The sequence below is a fragment of the Sebastes fasciatus genome, chromosome 4 (assembly GCF_043250625.1).
Source record: "Sebastes fasciatus isolate fSebFas1 chromosome 4, fSebFas1.pri, whole genome shotgun sequence".
NCBI lineage: Eukaryota > Metazoa > Chordata > Actinopteri > Perciformes > Sebastidae > Sebastes > Sebastes fasciatus.
In genome coordinates this window covers 26,605,599-26,632,079 of record NC_133798.1, presented here as the reverse complement: position 1 = coordinate 26,632,079, position 26,481 = coordinate 26,605,599, and the positions used below count along the sequence as shown (strand labels likewise).

General features: G+C 42.5%; 1 protein-coding gene across 9 annotated transcripts in view; it reads right to left on the bottom strand.

The window, feature by feature from the left end:
• Positions 1 to 26,481, bottom strand: part of frmd4a (FERM domain containing 4A) — a 127,958-nt gene that overhangs the window by 12,809 nt on the left and 88,668 nt on the right. For 7 of the 9 annotated variants that reach the window (XM_074633228.1, XM_074633229.1, XM_074633227.1 and 4 more), the window contains exons 2-14: positions 26,287 to 26,352; positions 19,067 to 19,161; positions 16,775 to 16,867; positions 12,832 to 12,916; positions 10,234 to 10,290; positions 9,420 to 9,442; positions 7,769 to 7,852; positions 7,606 to 7,671; positions 7,462 to 7,519; positions 7,156 to 7,242; positions 1,567 to 1,642; positions 577 to 719; positions 288 to 429 (exon numbers count right to left, since the gene is read on the bottom strand). In XM_074633228.1, the coding sequence (XP_074489329.1) occupies positions 288 to 429; positions 577 to 719; positions 1,567 to 1,642; positions 7,156 to 7,242; positions 7,462 to 7,519; positions 7,606 to 7,671; positions 7,769 to 7,852; positions 9,420 to 9,442; positions 10,234 to 10,290; positions 12,832 to 12,916; positions 16,775 to 16,867; positions 19,067 to 19,161; positions 26,287 to 26,352 (1,075 nt within the window). Of the gene's footprint in view, positions 1 to 287; positions 430 to 576; positions 720 to 1,565; positions 1,643 to 1,870; positions 3,705 to 7,155; positions 7,243 to 7,461; positions 7,520 to 7,605; positions 7,672 to 7,768; positions 7,853 to 9,419; positions 9,443 to 10,233; positions 10,291 to 12,831; positions 12,917 to 16,774; positions 16,868 to 19,066; positions 19,162 to 26,286; positions 26,353 to 26,481 lie in introns of those variants that run through there. The other 2 variants (XM_074633226.1, XM_074633231.1) reach the window with 2 other exon arrangements.

Here is a 26,481-nt window from a genome sequence, read left to right as displayed (position 1 = left end):
TTTTTCCGTTTCCGTACAGCTTTTCTGATGTGATGTGCATAAAAATATGTGAATGGAAACACAGCTAGAATCTCTTTCTTCTTCTCTCTCAATCACACACACACACACACACACACACACACACACACACACACACACACACACACACACACACACACACACACACACACACACACACACACACACACACACACACACACACACACACACACACACACACACACACACACACACACACACACACACACACACACACACACACACACACACACTGACCATGTACTGACCTGACGAGAGCAGACTGCCACTGCTGCCACTTATAATTTTGCCCTTGCTTCCCATGTTGGCTAGTTTGGAGGTCTTCAGAGTTCCTGTTTCCGTGAGGTCTATAGCGATCTCATTCAAACTCCGCGCTGCGTGGATCTTAGACTGGAAAGACAAGAACGGACAGGGTTTGTCAAGGCAGTTTACTTGCAACAGTAACTGACAACGCTTGCTGAGTTTGCTGTTATCTCTTGTACATCTCTAATCATGTCTGTGGTCTGAGTGAGTGTGTATGTGGCGGGCTTGACTGACCTTGCTCTGCTTGCGGTCCAGGTAGAACTGGTGCTGGCTGATGGCCATGGCCCAGATGGACTTGATGAGGGCAGGACAGGCGTACCACGTATGCACAGCGATGCCACTGTGGCCAAACGTCCTTCTCGTCACCGACGCCCTACAGTAGGAGCGGACACAAGGCCTCTTTATATACACTGAATACAAAAGATGATGGCTACATATTCACAACACTTACTAAACACTGACTACTGCAGCTGCTGTTAAGAGAGAGAAAAACTATTAGAAGCTTCAGAGAGCAAACCTGATCGAGATATTTTTTTTGCAAAGCCACACACGATGCTCCCCATAGTTTACTCATCCTTATTTAAACACACATCTGTAGCTGAGCAACAGACCAGCTCACCCTAATGACAGCTTCCTTTAAAGAAAACACTCTGCTCTCTGTTTCACCCCGTCCGTCTCTTTTTCTCCCGCTCCCTCCCGTTCCCTCCCTACCCTCCGTCTGTAGAATAACACTCCACATATATAGCCATGTTAAATAAACACAAGAGAGGTCACTTCCTCCGCAAAACAGCTATCGCGCGGCCATCTATCCTTCTGTGGTCAACTATCAAGGGTTTACGCTGTATGTGTGTGTGAAAGAGCACATGTGTTTGTGCATGAACGCGGCTGTTAATAATCAGCCCATCAATCTGTGTCAAGCTCCACCGGGACATCCCCAATATCTTGCTCTAATGCCAAGACAAATGCTGCAACCATTACTGAATTAGATTCCAATCTCTCCTTTCCTGCGCCGTAGTTTGAATCGCAACATGTTCGCATATGGCACAGTGGTAATTTACAGTAAAAGCTACTGGAAGGTGTCCATAACTGAGGGGAAATTCTATCACATTCCAAATATTAGCTGGAGAAAATTCAATAGCAATAACATTCAATCACTTAAGTAGAACTGGTTTCATGCAATTCAACACTCAGTTACTCAGCTTAAATTTGTGATATAAATTTACCTCCTGGGGTCATGAACTTCCACTGAAAACTTCTTCTCTCTGAAGTAGAGGTTCTCCAGCTGACGCCATTGGAACACCTGAGGTTTTAGGAGAAACACACAGTCTTCAGGGCTGCTCACACAAAAAACATGCTTCACATTAAATCCACACAGCCTTCAGCCAAATCCTCTATTCTCTTCTGTGTATGTTCCAATTTGTTTTGAGAGAGAAAAACGCGATGGATACGGAGGAAGAGGAGAGAAAAAAAGTAGCAGGAGCTGACGAAGAGGAGGAGTTAGGAACAGAAGAGGAGGTGGGAAGAGGACCTAGTCTGTGGCTCTCTGATCAGGTCCAGACCAGGCGGCCTTGTCCACAGCAGATCCCTTCGCTGGATGACCTCACTCTGGAGAAAGACAGTGTGAGAGGGGAGGAGGCTTTCTTTCTTCTGCTTGGATTTTCTTTTTTTTCTCTCTTTTCCGTCCGCTTTATGAACCATCAGCTCCTCTTTAAAAGGAGCCAAAGCCAGCTGGGCGAGAAAGTTTCCCCCAAGACGCACTCCACAGCATGTGTGTATCTTAAATCCTCCCAGACGTTGGGGAACAGGACGTTATGAGGTGGTGGGTGTTCACCATCTGTAGGCATGTGTGTGTGTGTGTTGGTGGAGGGAAAGTGTGTAAAGTTTAGTTTCCTCCTCTCCTGCAGCTTTGCTAGGAGGGAGGGGGCGTTCATGCCTCCCCTCCTCCTGACCCCTCCTCCCTCCCTCAGGGACTGTGCTTCCTGCTCTGGGCTCTGTGGTTGGGAGGTGTGTGTGTGTAACGAGGGGTCAGGGGAGGAGTGATGAAGGGGGAAAGAAGCTTTCTGCGGCCCCAGCAATTGAAGTGCTCCTTGCTTTGTTTAGCCAGACCTCTGTGTACACGCACATACACACACACACACATTCACAAAGTCTGTTTCTCGTTAGAGAGGGAGTAGAGTGTGGGCTATTTCCGAACACAAGTGGGCCTGCATCTATCAGCTGGGGCTGACATACAAACACACACACACAAACATCAGTAAAGAAAGTAAAACTAAGGACTAGGACAAAAGAAGTAGAAGACCGAGCTATGACAGGATGAGGGAGTTAAAGAGGAGAAAGGGAGCTAAGGGAGGAACAGGTCACAGCCCAGGAATTTGAACAGCCTGGGAAAACAATGGACCGAGGGATGAGAGGGAGGAAAGGGAAGGAGGGGGAGAAATATGATGAAAAAAGTCTGTAAACAGTCTAATGTATGTGTTTATGTACTGTATGTGTGTGTGTGTGTGTGTGTGTGTGTGTGCACGAGCGTGAAGAAAGAAAATCTGCACTCTTATCAAAACTGTTCCTGTACCGTGCCTTTTCAATGGAGTGTGAAGTGCTAATGTAGCGTGGTGCTAAATATAGCGGGCAGGGTAGATAGTGAGAGTGCGAGTGTGTGTGTGTGTGTTGGCTACATATGGGCCAGAGCTGTGGCGATAAGATAGGTGTTTGCAACTATGTTCAGGCACGAGACCACTAAAGCTGTCCTCTCCATCAGCGGGACAGAGCTGCTGCAAGTTTGGAAGTAGTTTGATGTTTCAGGATGAAGTTGTACACATGTAAGTGGGCAAATAGGGTTCAAATATATCTGGATCTAAACAGCAGTCACGTGATCTACAAGAAGGTGCAATAAAGTCACTCTCAAGTCTAAAATTAGACATTTTGGTTGTGATTCTGTGCCGTTTTAAGAAGTGCCCCAGTTGCAGAAGCCCATTGTATTAATGAAACCTTTGTAGTCGTTATGGCGGACTGTGAATAGCGTGAATATCTGATTTTAAAAAAAAAAAAACATGCTGACAGATTCTTTTGTTAGGAACTCAGTCAAAGCCGTTGGGTGCTTCTGTTATTAGGGCGAGGCTGGTGCATGTATGTGTGCTCATGCTATAAATCCTCTTCCTTTTGACTGTAAAACACTCGCACACAATGGCACAAACACGCACAAGCAGAGGAAGTGACCGGCCATTATTCATAAACAACTGGGCGCTCGTGTGCACAGACCCATGTCTGTCTCATAATGATGTCTGTGCTCCCGAGCACACAACCATTACAGATGAAAAGGTCACATCTGATAGAGTGTAAAGGCCTTTTCTTCGGTGTAGCGGACTCCCCGGGGGATTACGGGAAGAATAGAAAGTTTAAATAGCATATGCGTAGTATTCTTTGCTAGAACTGGACCTGAGGCTCTCAAAAGACTATTGTTTCACCCATGGGTGGGGCTCTCGTGTGCAACACTACATCCACCAGTTGTCATGGAGACGCAGATACACTCTGGAGGCACTTCCTGTTGTTTGTGTTTTGGTTGTGGTGTTTTGGAGGGACGACATTTATGGAAAAAAAACTAATAAGAACAGGCTGCATGTGCCTATTTGCTCTAAATGAAACGCAGACAGAAGCTGACTCTCAATCCGCTGCAGTGAAACGCAAGTGAGATGACGTTAATTTAAACCACAGTTTTGCTTTGTTTGATTGGATCTCCTTTACAGTGTTGACAGAAGCTTTCCCGTGTTAGCCTTAAATCAGTCAGCCAGGTAGTCAGTCAACACACAGACCCTATAATCTGTCTAAATGAGTCAGAACACACTAATGAGGCATCAGGACGGTGTGTGGTTCAGTTGTAAACCCGTGTGTGTGTGTGTGTGTGTCTGCATGTGGCCTGCGGTAAGCAGAGGGGGAAAAGTATGTTAACATCCCCAAATGAACGCGGAGGCTGCGGTAGATGGTCTGCATTTAGACACAACAGGGATCTCCCATCGTAAAAAGAGGAACTAATTAAACGCAACTGCCTCTAGTAAACACACACACCTACACTACAGCACAACCTGAAGTCACTTATTAATGAATAAAAAAAGGTTGGTGTTGAAAACCTTTTTTACTGTGACAAAAGGCGGTAATTGGCCAATAATGTCTCGTAATTAGTGTTCTGCCTCCACCTCGCTGAGTCACAGTACTGACAACCTGCGCAGTGACAAGCTAGGGAGTCAGTGGTTACTGGTACTGGACTGGTTGACTAATCGGCAAATCAACTGCTCTTCTTCTGGTTTGCTTGAAATAGCGATGAGTCTCATTACTACAATAACATATGGAAAGCTCCTAGTGACCTCTGTGAGTCTCTCCTCCTATGAAACACTGAGTAACTTTGTAAAAGAGCACCACCCACCCTCCTTTGTCTGCTTTATTAATGGAAAAAAAAAACCTTACTGTGTTCACTGGGATTTAGTCAGTCTTGTGATGTTGCATTAACAAGACATGCAGTCCACAAATCTCTTTTGGGTCAAGCTCCTTAGACTACAATCCAACTTGTGCGGTGAGGAGGCACAGTCCTACTTTCGCTGCTTTTAAATGTGTTTGTGTGTGTGTGTGTGTGTGAGGGTGAAGGAGAAAGAAGGCGAGAGAGGGGAAGACAGTGAGAGGGTCAGCACTCAAGCTTAACGGACCAATGACTCACACCGACTGTTGCTATGGCAGCTGAATGCTTGATAAGTCTCTTGTGTGGGAATGCTATTAACACTTTCTTCCACCTCTCTCTAAAATATCTAAAATCCCTCTCTTTCTTCTTACCTCAGAGAAAGCTATAACTTCCCATGTTTCACTCTATCAACCAACATGTGTATTAGGGCTGTCAAAGTTAACGCGATAATAACACGCTAACTCAACTTTCCTTTTAACGCCACCAATTTCTTTAACACATTAACGCAACTTGGGATTTTTACGTTGTAGCGGGCTCAGTTTTAAAGCTACAGTGATGATACTGACATCATATGAAACTAGAAAACCCAAGGAATCCATTGATACTATCAACCATGTCATACTAGCTTGTTGTGATGGAGGTAAATAACGCTCCAAACTTACGCTAAATTTTGGCGAAGAAAAACGGTCATGGCCATTTTCAAAGGGGTCCCTTGACCTCTGACCTCAAGATATGTGAGTGAAAATGGGTTCTGTGGGTACCCATGAGTCTCCCCTTTACAGACAAGCCCACTTTATGATAATCACATGCAGTTTTGGGCAAGTCATAGTCAAGTCATCACACTGTTGTTGCTTGTTGGGCTTGAGTTTACCATGTTATGATTTGAGCACATTTTTTTAATGATTATTTTTATTTAAATGTGTGATTAATTTGCAATTAATCATGATTAAATATTCTAATCAATTGACAGCCCTAATGTATATACTTTAAAGAGTAAAAACACAGTTTTTGAATTATTCACATGTTTCTCAGTATGTTTTGGTATTTGTCTCTGAGAATTCGACGTGAGATATTGTGGAATGCATTTTTTTCCATCACTGTGGTTATTTAACACCAAAGCAGCCACAGCATTTGGAGCACCACTTGGGAATGAGGCGGGGATGGTGCTCAGTGGTGAGACATTTAGTCATTTAGACTGCACAAATCAAGACGCGCACACACCCACACACACAGCACAATGTTAGTTGCAAAAAGGAAAGCTGCGGCAGACAGGAAGTATTCATCAGGATGGTGAGTTCAGAGTTCAGTCCAATTCCTGTGTGTGTGTGTGTGTGTGTGTTTAGGAGCTACAGGGTATCATTATATGTGTGTGAGAGTGTCTTGGTGGTCGGTCAGAACACGGGGATGCTGTTAACCCCATTAACACCCTATAAGACAAGGCTGAATGCCGGACTTCAAGGCCCTAAAGGCAACTGGAGGTCAGAGGTGAGGTAAGAAAGGCTTTCGCAGACGACCCACTGGTTGCTTCCACTGGGAAGAGGACCCCATTCACAGAAGTAAAAGCAGGACAGGATGCAAAACATTCCAAGACTGAATGTCTCCAGACAGTAGTATTTGTACAGCATTGTTAGTGCTCTTTCCAAACACAATATCCTGACTCACTGAATGGAAATAATAGACAGTGACGGCCATGAAAACATTTCCTTCTAAAGTAACATGTAGCCACTCTTCTTTAAAAAGGAGGGTGAACAAATTAGGTGCCAAAAAAAAGATATCTTGGAAGTCACACATTCTTTACAGAAGCAGAATGTTGTGTTAATAAGGCCTTTTCACACTGAGGGCGTGACGAATAAACAACTATAAAACGCAAAATACGCTCCTGCAAATGTTATATGTGTAGGACTTTTATTGTGAAAGGTAAGACAGAAAAAGTGGATCTGGCCTGTGCTACCTTTTCTCAAGGTTCAAAGGAGTAATCAAGTTTGCTGTCCAGGTTCGGACTATGGTGCTACACTACGGTCTACGTGTTGTTGTTGTTTTATAAGTATAGAGGACACAACCGCTTTCCCACAACGCGATTGGTTGATGTCTTTATTCGCAGTGCGACAGCTCAAAAACTCAGCGTTGTTTTTTCGCTGCAAAATATTCACGTTCTGTGAGAATGTATTCATGACAACAGCTCGAAAACATATATTGACGTGCAAATTAATCACACTTAAAAACGCCGCTGGTGTGTAAAGGCCTTAAGGCTTTGGTGAATCGAAACCTTTTGCATTTTTGGAAATTGTACCAATTGATGTTTTAAAGCTCATTGAACTGAAGGTTGTGCGGAGGACGGTTTAGTTTGTGGTGCAGAGAGATCGTCTCACCTTCCTGGGTTTGACTTTGTCCTGGTGGTCGTACTGAAAGATGCCTTTATAGCTCAGACCCAACCACCATGGGATCCCCTGCTTGTCCTAAAACACACAACAGAAAAACACCTCAGGAAAGGTTGTGCATGTGTGAGAGAGGAAGGAAAAGAAAAAAGAGGTACAGATAAAGAAAGACAAAGAGTACAAATAGCTTGAAGCTCCATCATATCCCCAAATCCCAAACTCCCTGCTTGCAGGTCCAGAGTCAACAAAAATGTGTGCGTGTGTGTGAAAAAAAGAAAAGTTAGAGTAGTAAAACTGTACCTTTACACCATAGTAATGTACTCCATATGTGGGCAGAGACTCTACGATGCTCATATAACTGTGAGGAGCAGAAAGACAGACATGTAAGGATTACTGAGAACACACATCCATACAGTGAATAAACAACCAGAGACACACACTTACTTTACAATAGCTTGCCCTCTGGACTGCCCATTGATCTTCTTGTAATGCTCTATGACCCGTTCTTCACTGTAGGACAGTAAATAAAGAGAAAAATATTAGGAAGGGGGGAAAACAAGAGGAGTTGTGAGAATGTTGTAGTGGATTTTCTGCACTAGTCTCTCACCAGTAGGCCAGAGATGGGTGATCCTTTAGGGCCTGGGTGGGCAGAGCAGGCAGCTTTTTCAGGTCAGACCTGGTTACATCATTACTGTGAGGGAGAAACCACAACACATGGTCAAACACTACTTCTGCAAGAACAATCATGCTTCGCTGCAGGCCTGACAGTTTCATTCAAAAGCTGACAAGGCGATACCACTGAACTGTAGAAAAAGAAACACTCGAAATATTCAGCGCAACAAGTTAATGCAAAATGGAATATTTCCCAGAACTGTCTTAGAAATGAAATGTTCTGATGGACTAAATGCTCTCTATTTCAGACTGGTCGCTGTTTTATTTCAGAACAGCTGCAGAGAAACAGGAAACAGGAGAGAGAAAAGAGGGACAGAAACACAGACACAAACACGTAAGATAAATAATGAAAAGATAAAGGGAGATGAAAATGGGATGGAGGAAAAGATAACCAAGAAGACAGAGTAAATGAGACAGGGAACCACGTAGAGAGTCTTGGCTCCAGATTGGGTTTTCAAACCTCCAGTGGCAGGAGGTCTTAATACCCCCCTCTAATCCCCTAGCCTCTCTCCAGCCTCCGCCAAGGCCTCAGAGGATTGGGGAAAGCCCTGGGAACATGACAACCTATGAGCTAAAGCCCTGGAAGAGATCCCATCCACCCAGCCCGCCTGTTCTCCGACGTGTGAACACAGCTGTGTGTCTGGACTGCGTGATATCCATTCAAGGAACTACTCATTAGGTATACGTGGTATACTTTGGCATTGCACTTGATGAAAGGGCAGGCGAGGGCTCAATTTGAACAAATACAACGTGTGCACCGTGGTATTGTGACACTAAATCATATATTCTTCAAATCGTATTTTTCTTAAAATAGTTTGAAGTGAATACTGAAATTATTTCCAATGCAGATTCACTTGTTGCTAGATTTTTTAAAATACATGTAAAGGCTGATTGAAGGCTGATGATGAATATATTAACTGTCATAATGGGCATTTTCAGAGGAGCTGCAGTGACAGATGTAGTGAAACGTAATATGGAGGACGGGTACAGTGTGTGTAGAGTCTATAGAGCTTTTAGGGAAGGGTGATATGTGTGCGTGGGAAGAAGAGGGTAAGGAAAAGGGGGGAGGAGGGTGAAAGGAATTTGTCCCATTCCAGCCCTCTGCAGGATATTGTGTTTATTTACTCCTTTCAACGGCGGAAATGAGGTCAGAGGTGGCGGCTGCTGTGGTCTGTTATCTGTGCTTACAATAAAGGGATGAGTGGATGAAGGATGACACACATTTAGGTCACGTATCACACAGACGTACATCTGAAGAGCCACATGTGGAACATAGCTCACGTGACTGGAAAGCTCCTTAGCTATAGAGTTTAACTAATGTGATTTTAAAGACTTTTTTTTTTTACAGTTTCTGTTGGTATATTAGGAAATCTTTCATGTCCCAATGGTGAACCCTGACTTAAATTGGAAAGAAGTTCATTCCAACGAAGACCCTCTGTCTTCCATTACCCACATACTGTATATTGACACACACATGCACTCCATGCTTGTATATAATAGGGGCTAAAAAGAGTGAACCAAAGTAGAAAAATCGGAAAAGAACACTCTTAGTACATATAATCATTACAAGTTACTGATGTGCTTACCTGGAGAAATCTCCTTTAGCTTCCTGTGGATCAGAAAGGGAGAAAGAAAAGTAGTGAGAGAAGAAAGGATTTACATATATATTGATATGTGAGCGCCAAGCAGGGACCGTAAAAATGTGCGTTTATGTTCTGTTTGCGTTGGTGAATGTGTCGTCAGGTCTGCTCTGCTGGAATCAGAGAGGAACATTAAACCTCCATCTGGAGTGAAACCTCTGAAGGCCTTCAGAGCAGATACCTGATACTGTGCATCTGCACCTGCATAGAGAGCACACGCACGCACACACACACACACACACACACACACACACGCATACACGCGCACAAACCACTCAGCCCAGCCTATGTGTAACATGACCTTGCAGCATCGCGGTTAATGGATTGACTACTCTGCGAAAGGGATAGGAGAGAGAAAGGAGAATTTGTGAAGTGAAAGAGTTTCCCTTGCTGCTCTGTGTTATATTAGCACTGACAGAATTTAGCTGGTAGCCAAGGATTTTTGCTACCAACAAAGACAGTTGAGGTTTTTAGGGTTTTAAAACCTCCAAGCTTCATTGCGGATTACTGACAGATTGATGACTGCATTAGATAATGTGAGGTTAATCATCGTCAATTATGACTGCATTAGATAATCTGAGTTTAATCATCGTCAATTAGGATCAAAGGCTGGTGGAGACATTTTGGAAGGAAACAAACTGTTTCCAAAAAGTGTTTCATTGCAGAGCAACAACCGCCTGGAATAACTAGCGTGTTTGGCTGCATGTGTTACAGATATCCAGACAGACATCCACGCACCAACAAACACACTTTATCTTACTTGTAGACAAAAGGAAGCCAATTCGAAGACAACATCGCTGTCCACTTCAATAAGCTCCTGTAAGAAAAAAAAGAGAAGAGAGGATATTGGCCATGGATGACAAATGATCTTACTGCTGGCAGCAAGTAAATAAATAAAACACACACACACTGTAGAGATGTTGGGAGTAAAAATGGACGTGCCTCTGATCAACATCCATTCATCCGAGATGGGTTTCTAGCTCCTTTCATCTCCCCACCGCTCCCTCTCCATTTTTTCCTCTCTCCCTTCTCTAATTTCATGACCTCTTCATGTGGATGGAGCATCGGAGATTAGAGGCAAACTGAGGGGGTTTTAGAGGTTGGATGCTCTGGTTACTGATTACTCCGTACATTTTCCGAAGGTGCTTTTTAATTTTATTAGTTATTTGAAGACATGTGGACAAAGGTAAAGTAATGGAGAGTCTTTAACTGCGTTGTTTTTCTTTGGTGTTAGAGCATGTAATCACCGACCATGTATGCGTGTACACATACATGGGATGCTATGCCTGCATCGAGGGGGCGGAGGATGAGGGGTTAGTGGGCAGTGAGTAGTGGGTCAAGTATGCCAGGAATGCTCCCTTTACAATCCACCACTTAATTGGCTGGGAGATCAGACAGCCAGGATGAAACACTAGACAGAGCAAACCCACCCTGTGAGTGTACCACCCAGTGCGGCTACAAATCGTCATATAGTGTTATTGCGCTGTATGGGTTCCCACAGCACAGCAGAAAAATGTTTCTCACTGCTTACACAAACACTGACAGTAAAGGTTGAACATATATCTCTATATCTATCTATTTTACCTACTGTGTACTTGCAAATATGTTTTCTAAAAATACTGTTTTATTTCTTTTCTTGCTCTCCTTGTGCCCTCTCTCCCTCCGTGGGGTCGTCAGGAGAGCTGGTACAGAGATCATTGGCGTTTAGCTGATGTTCTTATCGGGGTGACATGTGATAAATGGACAGAGAGGGATCAGGTTTCTCCGTCTCCGATGGGAATGAATCAGAAACCTTCTGACTATTTGGTTACGTAGTCACTGCCATTCAAGGCTCACTGACTTCCTAATGGACACTACAGTAAGACAGATATTTGCATATGAAACAACTAGGCTTAAACTAGACAACCTGTGCAATGTAAACTTAGGTTTGCTTTACTATTTGACAACATTAAGGGTATATAAAGTCTAAGGAAGGCACGCATTTATACCCCGTGCATACAATACACCTGTGAATGACGCACTATACTGATCAACAAACTTTTGACCCATTAAAAACTTCAAACATTACAGGGAAGAAGGACAATGCATTTTATTATATGTACTGGATTTGGCTCTGATGAAGCTTACTACCACTGTCAGTACAGAAAATAATGGATCATATGACATTATCATAGTTTTCTACAGGGCTTTGACTGGCCCATTATTTTCCTTCAGGCCACATATGCCCTCTTCTGGACATAACAAATAACTGCTGCACACTGGTGTCACTGCATGAACTGTACACTAACCAAACTACAATATATATATATATACGCACACTGTATATCTATGAACCAGTTAACTGAATAAGACAAGTCTCCTCTCACTCCACGCAAATATAGAAATGGCCTTCCTTCTCCGAGTACAGTGTTTTAAGTCAATCACCAAAGTGTACAAAATATATATTTGCCTTTCTTTTTGGGGCGACTTGCTGTCAGTGTTTATTTTAACAGCTGAAACAAATGTGCTTCAACACTGACAGATGGCAGCAAATGTGTCAAATGATCTGGTAGTTGCTGGAATGTGGTGTAGCACATACAGTAACATGATGGGTAACAGCTGATGCAAATGCTTCACATTTTCTGCTTCACCAAATCAGTGTGGGAGCACCGGTGTCCAAGCTGGCTTCTTCATTAAGAATCAAAAAATGGGGCGACTTCCAACAACATAAAGACTTTTACTCCACATAATTCTAACTTGAAATATACCCAGTGAGCACCTCCACCTTCTTTTAGTAAAACATCTTTAAATCCAGAAGAAAATGTTGGATTCAATAACAAAATTACAGAGTATTCCTACCACCCATATTTGTAAAGCATTTCAGCATAAATACATCCCTCTGTATTACATCCCGATCACATCCCGAATGATTAATCGGTTAGTTGTCAACTATTTAATTAATCGCCAACTATTTTGATGATCGATTAAATCATTTTTAAATAAAAAAAAGGTAAAAATTCTCTGATTCCAGCTTTTTAAATGTGAATATTTTCTGGTTTCTTTACTCCTCTATGACAGTACACTGAATATCTTTTAGTTGTGGACAAAACCAAACATTTGAGGACGTCATCTTAGGCTTTGGGAAACACTGATCGACATATTTCACCATAATCTAGAAAATAATCGACTTATTAATCAACTATGAAAATAATCCTTAGTTGCAGCCCTACATTCCTCCATTATCATTAGTCTAGGGATGCACCAATCTGACTTTTTTAGTCCAGATCTGTCTGTATCGGCTCGATATCCGATCCGGTATCGGTGCAACTCCACATAAGTCAACACTAATATACATTACATTACAAAATAATGAGTTTACCTTATAGATGATGGACTTGGCATTAAGGAAAAACAGCTCAATAGTGGCATTGTCCTTCAGGTAGGAGATACTCTCTATGTAGAACCTGAAAACATAGAAGGAAAAGATTCAATACAAAATGCAACAGCAAAGGGAACAAGATGACCTTCAGTCCTATTAAGAAGATCAGTGAGGTATATTAGAGATTTGCTTCAGAAACAAACAGAAATGATATAGGAGAACACGTTAAGCATGCTATTTTAATGTCATGTGGACGTGACAGACATGTTGCAATGACCAAAGTGACCAGAGGGGGGCACACAATACCAAAAGCTGACCCTGTGTATACCAACATCCTTTCACTTCCCCTTAAACCAATTCCCTCTCTCACCATGGTGGCTGGCAATGATCCATGATTAGTTTGTTAGTGTGAGCACATTCCACAATCTGATCACACACACACACACACACACACACACACACACACACACACACACACACACACACACACACACACACGGATTGAATGTGCACATGATGCACTTCACACATTGTCTGCCTCTCTGCATCATCAGCAGTGTGTAGTGATTCCACATGCACATACAGTACTCACCCACACACACACACACACACACACACACACACACACACACACACACACACACACACTCTGTCACATACTGGAGAGAGAAGCACAGTAACCCACTTCTGGCAGAGCGGCGAGGAGGGAGCTAACATAATAATGCAGTCTAAATTTAGCTCATGAATGCATGCAGAGCCAGAGGGGAGCTACGATGGTACGCTAGGAAGCTACTCATTGTGTTAGCTCTTCTCTGGCGGAAACGTACGTCAAAATATAACATGTTAAACACCTTCAGTGTTATGCTGTGTATAATGACACCTAAGCACATGTTTCCCCATGAACACACGTGAACGAATGCGTCGATTTGTGCGCGTATGAGTGTATAGGTATTGAGTGAGAGGGGTCGTAGGAGGATCAATATTGGAGGGCTTAAATCGCGTTACCCATTGAGCTGCAAAAGAGAATGAGAGGAACCTTGTCAATATTCAGTGTGAACATTTAATTAAAGCCACCGCGTTGATGAGACATACACACACACACTGCCAGCACAGCAGCAAGCATGCAAAAAGGCACCCACTGAATCAGCAGGAGGTGGGCATCTGCCTCGCATTTATTGGGAACGCACGCATCACACAAATACCACCGCAAATACATGACGTGCATGCATCCACGCACACATTGACATACAGAAAAAACTTACATTGTGCTAATGAGAACAATATGCTCAAATTGATAATGGATTCAGGTCTGACATTTGGGCTGTTCCATTATCGTCCTGAGTCTGCGCATGTGTGTGTACGTGTGTCTGAGGTATAGGGTGGGATGTGTGTGTGAGAGGGGGGTGTAGTCAGTGTGACATTTGGAGAGATTGAGGTTAGAGATTGGACTGAACTGCGAGGAAAAAAGGGGGGGGGGTGATGAAGCCTCAAAATGGTGTCAAAGTTCACAATGTCACAGCACCTCCACCAAGTCCTCAAACACCTATTAGTCTATGTAAAGACACACACAGCGACCCCCACCCTGAACATCACATACACGCACATACACAGTTAGTTTTTATGATTCTATAGCTGACCTAAGATAAAGAGAGATGGTGACCGTGGTGACGATTATTTTCATTGTCGATTATTTTCTATTATTAATTGATTAGTTGTTGGAAATGGTAAAAAATGTCAATCAGTGTTTCTCAAAGCCCAAGATGACGTCTTGTTTTGTCCACAACTCAAAGATATTCAGTTTACTGTCATATAGGAGTACAGAAACCAGAAAATATTCACATTTAAGATGCTGGAATCAGAGAATTTTGACTTTTTTTGTCTTGCAAAAATACTCAAAACTGATTAATCAATTAGCAAAATAGTTGGCGATTGATTTAATAGTTCATAACTAATCGATTAATCATTGCAGCTCTGGTAACCGTGAATATCAATGCAACTTAACTGAAATAGCGGTGATGCCTAAGACGGCAGTAATAGCAGCCAAATATACTTATCTGCACATCTTTTGATCTTATCAGTCACAATGACACCATTGTTCACTCAATAGGGTGAACAATAAGTGCTAAGAATATGATTTTGCCATACAGTCATCTCATTGTGTCATGACGAACTGTGTCGTAAATGTCGACCTGGAAATGACTACTCAGTGACATTGTTTAGCGGCGTTAATGTGCGTCACGTTACGGTTACTATGTACGGTGCTAACCAAGGCTCAGCCCCTGGGGTGGATATGACATCATAGAGATATGTTGGGGACAGAGCACGCCAGAGGACCCAAAACAAAGCCTTGGCTTTCCCTTCCGGGCTCTAACTGAGAGTAGTTGTGTGGGTGTGGGTGTGTTTTGGGGCAGAGAGTGGTGGGTTGGGAGGGATGTGCGTTTTCATTCAAAGCTACGAAAGATCAGAAAATCTCTTCTCAGGTCAGGTGCCTTTTTCTTTCTTTTTCAATAGCCCATTGAAGATAAAACACCCACATACACACAAACAAGGAAATATACACACACATATGATCCAGTGAGTGAGGCCATTGTATGAGCAGTGCAAAGGGCTGAGAGGAGTGTGGGATTGTAGGGTTTTATATCATAACCCTGTCACAACAGGTCCTAGAAGAGTTGGCTTTAAATGAGCGGATGACTCCAATACAGAAACAGCAAGAAGAGCAAACTGCTAGGGCACATGCCTCATCATAGGTTGAGTCAAGTACCAGAACATTTCCTACCATGTTTTGCATTACAAGTCGCCAACAGTTCTTGTTAGGGCTGTCAAAATGATGATGATAATGTGATAGTTAACGCAAATTCGATTAACGCCACTAATTTATTGAATGCATTAACACAACTTAAGACTTTTAGGTTGTGCCGGGCTTGGTTTTTGGTTGGGGCTAGAGTGAATACACTGACATCATATGAAACTACGAGACATAAGGAATCCATTGGTACCAACCATGTCATACTAGCTTGTGGGAAGGAGGCTAAAAAACGCTCCAAACGTACGCTAAATTTTGGCAAGGAAAAACTGCCATGGCCATTTTCAAACGGGTCCCTTGACCTCTGACCTCAAGATATGTGAATGAAAATGGGTTCTATGGATACCCACGAGTCCTTTCTTTACAGACTTGCCCACTTTATGATAATCACATGCAGTTTTTGACAAGTCATAGTCAAGTCAGCACACTGACAGCTGTTGTTGCCTTTTGGGCTTGAGTTTGCCATGTTATGATTTGAGCATATTTTTATGCTAAATGCAGTACCTGTGAGGGTTTCTGGACAATATTTGTTATTGTTTTGTGTTGATAATTGATTTACAATAATAAATATATACCTCCATTTGCATAAAGCAATCATATTTGCCCACTCCCATGTTGATACGAGTATTAAATACTTGACAAATCTCCCTTTAAGGTACATTTTGAACAGATAAAACTTGTGATTAATTTGCGATTAAACGCAATTAAATAATTGAATTGATTGACAGCCCTAGTTCTTCTGCGCTTCTGTATAAGAATGTATAGTACTAACGTAGAGAAGAAATGGTATGGGATTCTTATCTCTTATCTTGTTTGGAGTATGGCACTTTGTAGTCATTGCAAAGCTATTTGATAGGATTTTCATGCAGCGCATACTGATGGGGTCTAAGAGGCTCATGATTGGCTGAGAGGCCCCGTGGCGGGAGCTAAACACCAGGGTCAAAGCAATTTCATAGGAGCCTGTCATAACTAACCTTGTTAATCTGTTCCTATTACCACATGAAAGCATGTGCATACACAAACACATATACACACACTCTCTCCATCTTTCTGTCTCTCTTCCACACACATTCACACAGTCAGAGACCATGTTATTACGTGTAAGTTAGGTGATTAATTTAATTTAGAAAGACTCACCTGACACAGAAGTAGAGGACAATGGGACCAGACTTCTTGGGGAACTCGTGTTCTAGTACCCTGCGGTCCAACTGCAGCCAACTGAAATGGCCCCTGATGAGACAAAACCACAAAACAACCAATTAATGCGACTATTTAGGGATGTCTGAATAACCAACAAGGATACACAAAAGCTTCATCTAATGACACTGAACATTTTTTCCATTAGCCTCCCCATTTTTCTTTTTCCTGTTACCATGTCTTCCCCCCTCCCTCCCCTCTTTCTCTCCCCCTCTCCTCTCCTTTCTCTGTCCCCCTCCAACAGAGAGAAAAACTGCAGAGACAGCTTGTCACCCTGGTAACCCTGCATGGTCTCCTGAGCAACTGAGCAACATCTCTCTCAAACTCTCCCTCCTTCTGTCGCCGTCTCTCAATCTCTCTCGCTCTCGGCCTCCTTGACCACTGAGCGGTTCGAGCTGAGCCGCCTGCTCTCCCCAGGCACATGACAGCAAATCTACACATCATAGAATTAGCCCTGTGGGACTAAGACTGCAAAGCTGGTATTGCTTTACAGGACTGACATTGGTTACAGTATGTGTCACAGCCATGTAAATGCCATAGAGCAGAGGCCAGTCTTGCTTGGCATCAAAGAGAGAAAACAAAGGCCATGGCGATGTTTGCCTGTATGTAAATCATTTGTATGTTTGCATGACTAGTTCGGGACTATGCTGTGGTGCTTCTGTCTTTCTAGGTCACCAAACACAATAAAACTAATTTGAATGTCATTTTTGCATTTCAAGCACAGTTCTCGTTGCAATCCTTCTGGCAGACATAGACTCGTGATCCTTTGCTAACCCAGAGCAAGACAATCGTAACCTCTTCATAACATCAAAACCCTTTATGACTAAGGATTTGATCATACATCAGTTTATGGTTCAGCGTGATATTCATGATCATGATTATGTTATTTTGACTTGAATGAAGATAGCCATCCCTTTTCACTTGTCAGTGAAAGAAGAGTGAAAATACATAAACAGGATATATAGGTTAGGTTACTGTTATAAAAGTATATAAAAACACACTGGAAAAAACAGGGCCAAAACCAACAGCCACATTTTACTGTAAGATTTCTGAAACCATATTTAAAACTCAAACAATGTACTGGAGTTTTCTTAGTGGTGCTTGTGTTCATGTAGCAGCATTTTGCTAATGTTAACTCAATGACATTATTTGACAATATCTTTTGTCTTTTAAAAATAAGTGGGTACATATAATTTAAGTACTATAGGGCTGACCAGAATATCATTTTTTGTGCTTCGAAGCTTCGTGAGAAATGGCTTTCGAAGCATTGTGGCATGACAGGCTGACATGTTCTGTCCGTCTGTTTCCATCACCCCTGTTCCAGTGCCCTGGACAGTGCTGCTGACGCACTACTGTACACACACGCACCTCTGCACATAACAAACAGCGACATCTGTCTGAGAATAACTAATAATTCATGTTGAATATGAATAATGAATAATGTTGTGGGATTACTCCTTATTTCATGGGCTATTTTGGGATTTATACATTATTATTACATACAAAAAAAACAAAAAAAAACAGCAAGCATTCGAATACTGATTTGGAGGTCTATCACCATATCAATGGTGGAAGCTTCGAAGCACTATTTCTTTGCTTAATGTTGAAACTAATATCAATAATGTTGAAGCATAATACTGCTTTGGTTAACAAATAGGTCTTGGACAAGACATGTGGAAACACGTTGAAAGCAAAAATATTTTTAAATAATAAACCCAAAGCAGAAATGAGGTTTGGCTTTTTTGAAGTAACTGAAAACCAAACCTGCTGCTACACATTATGCTTAGAACTTGACAGAGAATTCTCAATTTCAGTCTTTCCACCTCTGTCATCCATGACTACAACCGTGGTGACCGTGGTGTCATTAACCTTACAAGCCACCAAGAAGGTCACAGGTTTCCAAGACTAAAGAAACATGTTCACATACTGTACGACTCCATTCTAGGGGGCTTTTTTTTTGCTTTATTTACCTGCACAACTGCACCTGAACTTCGATACAGACTTTGCTTATTGTCTGCTTCTAGTATAATATGTCCCACGTGTTGTTACAGAAACTGAGGATCAAAACAGGAGTGTATCTGCTGATAGTCTGGATGTAGTTACATTGTTATGGGGAAGCACTGACAAACCCGATCCAACAAACAACATAAACTGAAGAGGTAGTCCTGGGCTACTGATACACCATGTGCAGCAGTAGCATTTTCAAAGTTTGCTGTTTTGAATGTGACTTACGTTTCGTCTGTGTATGCAATTCCAAAGTACTCCTTCTCCTTGAGGTTGAAGTGAGAGGCCACGAGGTCCAGCAAGTCCTTAGCCATCAGCTTGGGCTGCAGGGAGACAGAAATATAAGTATTGCACTCCTTATGGTTTTATTTATCAGTTATAGCTTTCCCTGTGTGTGTTAGTTAGTGCAGCGGTTTATCACATTGTAGTTTAATTGGAACAAGTACATATGTAGAGCTTTATGTTAATGTATTCTATCAGCTATTGATTTACTGCAATGACTAAGCATTCTGACAAACGCCGGGGAAAAGAGGAAAAGAGCAAGAGAGGAGGAGATAAATGAGAGAGAGAGTGCGAGAAAGATGGATGGAGTGTGTGGATGTTGCTGACAGTGCAGGTACCCTGCCCTTCCCATCCCTCCCTCCCTCCCTCCTTTCCGCCCGTCTGACCCAAACCTCTACTGCAGAGTCACGGCTCTGGGCTCAACCACTGTTCTGTAGGGAGAGGGCTGCAGCTAGCATACGAGCTTTCTAACTAGCTAATACTGTGGAATACTGTCCCAAGCTATTTATGATGACAACCTCCATTCATCACGACGCCCAGAGCATGCAGAGCATCCCTAAAGCCAAGCAGAGGCCGGGGACTGCTGCCATATGCTGCTGGTTTGTGACATTCTGAGTAGCAGCACGCCCCACCCTGAGGTTAACCATGGGTGTGCCCCGCTGCCTACATTTTCATTACACATACACACAAATCGGCATGCACATACGCACACAAGAGCCCATACACAACATCCATGCAACCCACTCACAACACACAGGAGGAACTCATGTGCTGTGCTGTGTATATACGGGAACAAGAGGAAAGCATACTGCGTGCAACTATATACTAAATGTGCATGCACGCATGCACGCACGCACACACACACACACACACACACACACAGCTACATGTGCAATAGTGTACACACTGCACATTCTTAACATCTCCCCCTGAGGTCCTGTACTATCTACTCACTGCACACCTACAACTTCAGTGACAGCAGCTACTGAGAGCTATTTAAAGACAAGGAGGTGATGTCATGCACACAGCAAGCATACACACACACACACACACATACACATGCATGCACACACACACACACAACTCCAACGACCTAGATCTCGTATAAGCACAACGCCTACAGTGATCCTGCAACACAAAAAGGCTCTGGAGAGCATAGACGCGATAGAGAGAAGGTGACATATAGGCTGATTCTGCCTTATGTATCAGATTTCTGTACCAGATAAAAGTGTTGAATTGAGAACAACATGGCTGCTGTACTAGCTGATTCTGTCTCTATGTGCCTTTGAATTAACCTTACTACAAAACCCTACAGCATTAGTCAATTACCTAGGAGGCTCCCATGTTGCTATGTTAAATGAATATTGAGGTTATCATTAAAAGTAGGGCTGTCAATCATTTAAAATAGTTATCCGCGATTAATTGCATGATTGTCCATAGTTAATCGCAAATTATTCACACATTTGTTATCGGTACCTTAATGTACCTTAAAGGGAGATTTGTTATTATTATTGTAAATCAATTAACAACACAAAACAATAACAAATATTGTCCAGTAACCCTCACAGGTACTGCATTTAGCATAAAAATATGCTCATATTATAACATGGAAAACTGAAGTCCAACAGGCAACAACAGCTGTCAGTGTGTCAGTGTGCTGACTTGACTATGACTTGCCCAAAACTGCATGTGATTATCATAAAGTGGGCATGTCTGTAAAGGGGAGACTTGTAGGTACCCATAGAACCCATTTTCATTCACATATCTTGAGGTCAGAGGTCAAGGGACCCCTTTGAAAATGGCCATGCCAGTTTTTCCTTGCCAAAATTGAGCGTAAGTTTGGAGGGATATTTAGCCCCCTGCGCAACAAGCTAGAATGGATTTCTTAGAGTTTCTACTTTCATATGATGCCAGTAACTTCACTCTAGCTTTAAAGCTGAGCCCGCTGCAACCTCCGAAAGATCGATTGTGTTAAAGAAATTAGTAACTAATTAACACGTTATTATCTCGTTAACTTTAACAGCCCTAGTATATTCACAGTAAGAATGATAAACTCACCTCTCAACATGCAAACTTTGTATTTATACTACGGTTGCATGTAGTTTAATATATCGCAAGCAGTGATTTAAGTGCTGACCTTAACTACGTTTTAAGCCCTGACCTGTCTGACTCTGACAAAACCTGGTGGTCCCATCCACAAAGGCTCTGATTGGCTCTGTTGTTTCTCCAACTGGGAGAGCAGCAATTCACGAGAGCGACACTAGAATCTCTTTGAAGTGCTCAAAAGACGTTTTAGATGTGGAAATTTTAGGTCTGGAAGCAGGCTATCTTTATAGTATTAGCAGTAATACATGTTTTGGTTCAGTCTGAGACGCGTACAGTCGTGGTCTCTCATTACCACGCAGCAGTCAACTGCCTTGGCAACAATATCAATTAAAGGACATCCATGCCACGGCAGCATAACAAACAATGAGCGGCGGGGACAGGGACACATGGACAAATAAGAGTAAGACTGTTAGAAGAGAGGATATGGAGATGAAATGAGCCCCAGATACACTGTTGAACATCAGAAGTGCATGACTGAAGATGGAAAAGAACAGAAGGACCCCTGTAAGGTTAAGCTGAGCTTCCTGCCTCAACATTGTTATGAATACCAAGCAGACTGTAAAAATCACATGGGCTGCACTGGATAGCATAATTGAGTTTGGTTCCCCACTTCAAGTGACGACTCACTGCTTCCACACACACACACACATCCTGACGCTACAGCTTATCTGTGAGACGGCAGATACCGAACGGATGTGTAATAATGTTGTGGAAGATACCAACAGCGATACAGACGGTGAATGACAGGTAATATATTAAGTGATATGGCGCTACTATACACACACACAATAACTGAGACACAGACTCCAGACATATACAGACAAACATATGCACACACATATACACGTATACACATATACACTATGGAGCCATCTATCAGACAGTAAAGCTCTCTGCTAGCTTAGACAGCATTACTGCTAATAGACATTTAGCCTGTGCCTCCTCAGCAGCACAGATAATTAACAGCATAAGAATTACAGGGAGGTGCAAGTGAGGAGGAGACAATCTAAAGCAAACCGTCAGACAAGTGACAAACACACAACGGTAGCTCACTCGCCCGGCTGGCAGCAAGTCACGGCCCAATCTCTGCAAACAGCTAGTCGGGGCTCTTGGCGCCTGCAGGATTGCTCAGATTGATGGGACGCTAACTGATTTATCAGTGCCAGTCCTTAAAAGATGCTAAATTCGACATCCAGAGCATTAATATAGCAGCAAACAACTATCTGCTATGTAAAGATATAGAGGAGCAATGTCTACCTGAGCAGAGAATGAAGTCACTCTCCCACTGTGTGTGTTGTAATCCGGGCTTTGTTGACATCGCCGGGCCGGCTGCGTCTGCTTTTAGTGCATGTGAGCGTGCCCCACTGGCTAGCTCACGGCAACTGCTCTCATACGGAGGTTACAACTGATAACGCCATCGCGTCACGGAAGCATAGCACCCACCCTCCAGTTTGCACTGTTAGCACAGCTGTGAGCTGCCGGCTCGCCGTTGCCATGTTGAGAGCTGCGGAGAGTAGGACTGTCCTGAATACCATTTTTAGGGCCTCAAAGTTTGGGTGAGAAATATTCAAAAGGTATTCGAAGCTTCCGGACAACCGCACGACTGTACACTCACGCAGCTCTACACATAACAAACGGCAATATCCATCTGAGAATAACTAATAATAATTCATGTTGAATATGAATAATGAATAATGTTGTTGTATTATTCCTTATTTCATGGGCTATTTTGGGATTAATACATTATTATTATTATTACTACATACTTCGAAGCACTCAAATACTGATTTGGAGGTTGATTACCAAGGCAACGGTCGAAGCTTTGAAGGGTTCGGGTCAGCCCTAGTTGAGAGGCAATAGAAATGCTCCCAATCCCATATTTAACACCTTTAAGAGACCACGGGTAGGTAAGGAAAAGGTTTTTAGCCCAGCATGTTTTAATATTTTAACTAATACTTTTTGTACAGACTTATGCTGTAGCATTTTACCATGTTACAGTAAAACCCTCTTTAAAGTGTCTCTTTATTAATGTAGAATTCTTCCCATAAACATTGGCACGGAAGAGCAACACTGTTACACAGCTTAATACCCCGTTCACTCTTCAACCTACCCCACTCTAGCCTCAGGGAGTGATACAGCCATATGACTGACATATATTTTCACTCAGTGGTGTATTTGGTGGTTGGCTTCAATCTTTACGGCCTGGTCAATAGGTGTGTTGGCCTTCTGGCACATAGTTCCCTGCCAATGAGGCGTTGCTCCATAAACAAACCACAGAGGACGCACTATCAAAGGTAGGAGGAAGGGGATGAGGAAGAGGAAAAAGGTGAACTACACTTCTGGGATTAAACAGCTGGTCAGTGTTACAAGTCAGCGACAGAAATGAGATCCAAACTTTTCAGAGACAACAAGACTTGACCACACTGCTGTTAAATAATCAGTGGAGACTGTTTATACTGCTTATGAACGATCATACCTTCAAGAAATCCTTTTTTTGCAAACAACAGGAGGTCCTGACTGCTTCTCAGTTCACCGGAAAACTAAGAATAACATCCTAATTCTCTGTGGTCCTACTAACAACTTACTGGCCTACTGTACATCTGCCCAACACAGAGAAGCGAGGACAGAGAGTGAGAGAAAGAGAAAAAAAGACAGCAGTATCCTGATTTATATGACAATGGTTTGTTAATAACATCCCCTCTTCCGGACTCCTCTCTTGCTGATACCACTGCCAAACTATAAAAATACCATTCGTTACATTGTGTATATTATGTGGTAAACAGAACATATTTTCTCGCTCACAGTGTCTTCAAGTATCTGTAAAACTCTTTCCATATAATAACAAAGATTAATGTAATTTACTACAGTTTTAATTCACCCCTTCAACTCTCTTTTTGTTTATTTCCTTTCTTGATGGCCAAGAGGATAAAGAATGAGCGGAGGAGGATGGATGGATGAGATACAGAGCTGCTGCAGCTGTATTTGGAGATTTAAAAGGAGACAGAGCCGAGGCAGGTGAAGGCAAGCAAGGAGCGGAGAAAAGAAGATACGGAGAGGGAAGAGTGGAAAGTCAAGAGAGATGGAGAGCGAGAGAGTGGAAGAGGAGCAGAAAGAAGTACCAATTTGAAAGAGAGGATCAGTTCTGGCAGAGTAATCAAATCAGAAAGTCAGCAGACCTATCCTCGGCTCTCCCCTCCATTTTCTCCTCTCTATTCCCATCCCTTTAGTGTCATCTCCCGTCTCTCCGTTCCTGAGCGCTCTTCTCACTTTTCACTCTCCCTCTAAACCTCCCGAGTTCCTGCGTAAATCTTTCTATTCTCCGCCTGCTCTTCTTCTTCTGTTTCAGGGCAATTACCTGCTTTGGTCTTTCTCTCTTTTTCCAGTGGAGTCGGGTAATGGTCAGACCCAAAAGGTGGCTAAGGGAGGTCAGGTAGAGTGGAAGGAGCCTCTACGGCTTCAGACTTTGAAGGCGAACCATGAAAGGAGTCTTATAGTAGATGATGAAAGTGGATGTCATCAACAACCAATGAAGAATAAGAGGAAGAGGAAAGTTTTTTATATTTTTAGATTTAGTTTTAGTCTTAAGACGAAAATGCTTAATAGTTTTATTCACAATTTAGTCATTTTTATTCTTTATAGTTTTAGTCTAGAATTAGTTGATTTTAGTCAAAATGTCAGCTATCTTTTTTTTTAAATTTAATCTTAGTCCTGTTTAGTTATCAGATTATATACATTTCTGTCATTTTAGTCAAACTTATTTCACACAGAATTTTATCTTGTTATGATCTGATGAAAAACACTGATTGAATGATTAAGAATGCAGCTTTGTTAGTTTGAGTCCTCCTGACTGTGCTCATTAATGATGAGTGGTTCAGTCGCACCCACCGGTCCGTTATGAGAGCCAATCTGCCCACCCAACATGTAAAAATATGCGTAACGCAACCACCCAAACCCAACCTGCAAACCGCCAACTTTATGCATTATAGTAGCACAATTATAAAACAATTAAAATAAAAAATGGCTAAAATGGGTCACCAAATATACTTGGGCGGCTGTTAATATGTGGGCGGCCCGCCCAAGTAAAGTCTGTGTGATTGAGTAGGCAGATGTATAGCAGCTAAAAAGGCTTTTGAAGCAGTTATCAAAAAGAAATGTGAAACAAGGTTATATTAAAGGTTGTTTCATAAATTTATAAGATTGAATTTGTGCTCATTCAAAGACAGTGTAATGAAATGGTGAATGACTTTAAAACAGCTCAGTTATATAGAAGTCTTTGTTTCCCTTGCACAAAAGGGGAATAAATAACAGCAAAAACAACATAAACAAAAACCTCGATATCTATATTGGCTATCGGCCAAATTGTTATTTTAAGCATAGGTATCGGCCCAAAATTCTGCAATCGGTGCATCTCTACTGGGTATAGAACAGAAAGCAGACCAGAGCAGATCTAAAGTAGTAAATAGCTATCTAAAAAGGGTATGGGCTTTAAATGGCTAACAAGGGAGAGACGGGTGTGCTGTGGGTGCTGTTGCCTTTGGCCATTACTGCAGAAAGGCCTGCTGGGAAGATTGAAGGCTGGAAGTGGGGGGAGGGGGGCTGCATCCTCCTAGACATTTGGAGGATAGGATGGAGCATTGTCAATTACACAGAGACTCTTGGAGGATGAGAGGGAGCATTGTCAATTACACAAGCCGTTGATGTTTTTTTGTTAGATGATTCTGGGCATTTCTGAGGCATTCTGGGAAGGCAGTAGGGATGGGTGCTGAAGAATGAGCAGCGAAGCATGAGTTTGGGGGAACATTATTAGGACTGAACTCTGAATTGGGATGCATAGCTTCTACAGGGAGAGTAAATCAGGGCAGGGTCTGTTTTGTGTGTGTTTTTGTGTGTATGGAGAGATCAGGTGAGCATCAAGAAAGAGCAAAGTCACCTACTGCTGACCAAATTCTCCTTGGTCAGCAGTAATTGAGTCCCTCAGGACGCCAGACATCACTTCTCCCTCGCTCTGAGGAAATGAGAGTCGGCGAAGAGAGAGAGGGAAGAAAGAAAGAGAGACTCACCTGTACAAGGAGCTCCAGCTTCCTGTCGTCCAGGAGATGGACCTGACATCGCCTCCCCTCTGTCATCTGAGAAAAGGAGACAAAAAGACAAGGGATGCTTGTTAACAAACTGATTACAGGTATTACATGTTATAAATTCAAAAGCGGGGTTTCGGATGGCTCTCCATCTACTTAAATTTCCATATAACAAACAAT